The 3,577-nt window shown below is 40.5% G+C and overlaps 1 protein-coding gene across 2 annotated transcripts in view; it reads right to left on the reverse strand.

Annotated features, from left to right (window-relative positions):
- Nucleotides 1-1,145: 1,145 nt before the first annotated feature.
- Nucleotides 1,146-3,577, reverse strand: part of LIPA (lipase A, lysosomal acid, cholesterol esterase) — a 41,646-nt gene continuing 39,214 nt past the window's right edge. For both annotated transcript variants that reach the window (XM_006831127.1, XM_006831128.1), the window contains exons 8-9: nt 2,343-2,414; nt 1,146-1,379 (exon numbers count right to left, since the gene is read on the reverse strand). In XM_006831127.1, the coding sequence (XP_006831190.1) occupies nt 1,146-1,379; nt 2,343-2,414 (306 nt within the window). The remainder of the gene's footprint in view (nt 1,380-2,342; nt 2,415-3,577) is intronic.

Below are 3,577 nucleotides of genomic sequence, written 5' to 3' on the forward strand. Positions count from 1 at the left end.
AAGCTACAAAAATTCAATGAATCCCTGAGCTTTAATCTAAAAACATTCACGTTCACATGTCTTCTGTGTGAAATTGGATTGGGGCACTCTTCCCACTGGGATGCTCAGCATGTTGGCTTCATACAGACCTCATGGATGAAATACCGCAGCTGGTTGAAGAAAAGAGCAATAAACTCCTTCCATTGAATTTTCCTTCTTCTTAAACAAGTAGAACAATGTTCTGCTACAGAAATTGGGGTTCACGAATATATAACAGTTGAGTGTAACGGTCTTCAATCTATTGAAAACACACCAGTTTGGGGTCTGTTTTTTAAGTCAGTGCAATTTTCTTTTGGAGTCTCCAGCAAATAATTTCATTTGACCTGCACGGTTTAAACACTGGTTTAGTAACAGTTACCACAGTTAGATTTGGTAAGTATCATTATGAAACCTTTATTACTGACATAGCTGGATGTCACTGGCCTTGACTCTGTACCTACTGAATGAAGGAAGACTTGAGAAGGTATCATTTAGAGGCCATTAGACTGAGGAGACTTTTCAGGCAAGGAGATGAGAACAAGCGCTGTCCGATTGTTTACAAATGAACTACATGGATTAACATTTTCAACATGCGTGTAAATCTGCCTTTTACAGGGGTAATGAAAAACACTATAGTATATTTTAAGTTTCAAGGATAAACAGAATGTTTACGACATCTTCACAAATCAATGATAGTTTTCCAAGACTTGAGCAGCACATGATTGAGACAGTAGCTTCATATTCAGTCAAGATCATCTTTAAGCAAATACAGTGGAAAAAGAACACGTTTCTAATCATGACTAGAGAGAATTTTGCATCTTGAAAATCAGACTATCCTTGGATATAAAAATAGAAAAGGGCTGGGGAAGAGTATCAAGAGTTTTACAGAAATTAACAACAAACTTCACAGCCTTCAAGTCAACCCATAGTGACCCTGGAGAGCAGGATAGAACTGCCCACAGGATTTCCGTATCTTTACAGAAGCAGACTGCCACATCTTTCTTCCACAGAGCAGCTGGTGATTTAACAGTGCTGACCTTCAGGGTAGCAGCTGAGTGGTTCACCACTGTGCTAAGAACACACTTAATCCATCAACAACTTGGCTCTCAATCTCTCAAGTCTGGCCTTCACTGATATTTCCTCATTAGATCAACAAGTTCATTATACATCCGCCAAGGGGCATCCAAGCCCCAGATAAAGTCGAGATGCTCCCATTCGGGAAGGTACTTGTGGTACACCAAATTGGTGATCTCGGTCAGTAAGATCCCAATGTCACTGATGTCTGCCAGCCAGTCCTGACCTCCATTCCAAACTGCAGTCGGCACAGGCATGTCTTTCACTTTGTAAGTGGGAGGGTAACTCTGCAATAAAATCCACAGAACGTTTTTAGTCTTTCTCAGATACAATAAGCACACTCTCTATTAAACACTGTTTACAAAGTTAGATGGGAGAATAAGAGACTAACTTCTAAAAGCATCAACTATCAGTTTACTTCTCAGGTCACCATTACCAGAACAACAACAATTAAAAACAAAACAAAAAACTAAGGCACAATGACAGAGTGACAAGTGTAAGAACTGTTGTTAGTGAGCTGTTACCAAATGCTAGCCACTCTTGTGGTTTGATTTCCTGTGAGGATGGCGTTACTCTTCCCACCTCAGAGATGGGGGGTGGGGGAAGCTGTAGAACCAAAAGGGCTGGAAAGGTGCTTTGGAGCCATACCTTCCTACTATTTTCCTCTGGAACGTAAAGCAAGGTATAGGAAATCTCTAAGCCTTCGTTTCCTCGTCTTCAAATTAGCATTAACTGACCTATGCCACACGGATGTTGTGAGAATTAAATTTAAAAAAGAAGGCATGGGTAAATACCTCACACTTAGCATGCAAAAAGTGGTGGCTGGCGTGCTTACAAAAGAAGTGTATGCAATGTCATCTGTCCAAAGCCCCACCACATAAAAGGGGGCTTCAGAAAGGTCATTGAAAACTTCCATCCCCTTTTACTTACATTGTTTCATGAACTTTCTGAAGCCTTCTGGTACAGGAGAGACCCAGGATTCTCTGACTTTACAATCTATTTTCATCCTCGTTATGAATAATGTATGACAATGACAACTCTGACTTGGAGCCAGCAAAGAGGGAAGAGCCAGTCCACAACACCAACCACAAAGCCTGAGTTCTTGTGGAATTGGCTGAGGGAGAACAAACCTTACCCAGTCAACGCTCCTAAACACTCCCCACAGCCCTACCACAGTACCAATAACCCAATCGCTGGGGATGGCTTCCTGGATGACTTTTCAGAAACTGTTCTCATTCTAGAAACGTTACCTGGTTATAATGAAAATAATTCTTAGCGCTGCTTCCCCAGTCAAAGGCTTTTAAGTCTACGGATTCAACAGCCTAAAAAGAAAACAATTTGAACAAAAGTTATCTGACATAAAGTTTGAGGTAGGTTGCTGGAGCTAACCATGGCTTCAGAAATCTATCATATACAGGTAAACAGATTGACACTTCATTTCTAAACTATAATCTAAAATGCTATGATATTGTTTTGATCTCTTTTACTAAACAACTCAATTTCTCAATAGCTATCATATCATGCCATTTGAACTGCAAGGTCAGTGGTTCAAGCTCACCAGCTGCTCCTCGGAAACCCTATACAGGGTCGCTATGGGTTGGAATTGACTCGACGGCACTTAACAACAACAACAACATTATATCATGCAATAAAGCAGTTACAGACACAGACTTTGAATTATACTGGATCAATGGTGGCTCCCATTGCATAAACTTAATGCTGATGTTTTCCATGGGAATGTGAATTTTTTCAAAGATTAACTGCTTTGCTTTAGGAGGAATGTGTGTATGTGTGTTGTTGTTGTTGTTAAGTGTCATCAAATCTGTTCTGACCAATAGCAAACCTATATAGGGTTTTCAAGGAGTGGCTGGTGAGCTTGATTGAACCACTGACCGTGCTGTTCAAACAACTTTGCAGTCCAGTGCATTAACCCACAGCACCACACCAGGATTCCATTTAAATACACACACACACACACACACACACACACACATTGTTGTTGTTAAGTGTCATCCAGCTGGTTCCAACTCATACTGACCTTCAAGGCTTTAAATCTTTGCAGATTTGGTGTGTTCTAATTGCCAACCTTGTGATTTGCAGTTCAGTGATTATTGTATGTAATATATATATATAATATATAGAACCCTGGTAGTAGTGAATCATGAGCTGACCTATTAACCACAGGATAGCAGTTCGAATCTACCAGTTGCTCTGCAGGAGAAAGATGAGGTTTTCTGCACCCAAGTCGGAACCCACTCGACATCACTTAACAACAACAAAGATTTATATATAAAAATATAAATCGACTTGATGGCATACCACAACTACAACAACGTAGTTGTTGTGGTGGTGTGTGGTGTGCCATTGAGTCGATCCCAACTCATAGAGACCTTATATATGGTTTTCAAGAGCAGCTGGTGAGTTTGAACTGCCGACCTCACAGTTACTAGGTCAGTGCTTATCCTACACTGTAGGATAAGCACTG

Source organism: Chrysochloris asiatica, unplaced genomic scaffold (assembly GCF_000296735.1).
Source record: "Chrysochloris asiatica unplaced genomic scaffold, ChrAsi1.0 scaffold00003, whole genome shotgun sequence".
NCBI classification, from domain to species: domain Eukaryota; kingdom Metazoa; phylum Chordata; class Mammalia; order Afrosoricida; family Chrysochloridae; genus Chrysochloris; species Chrysochloris asiatica.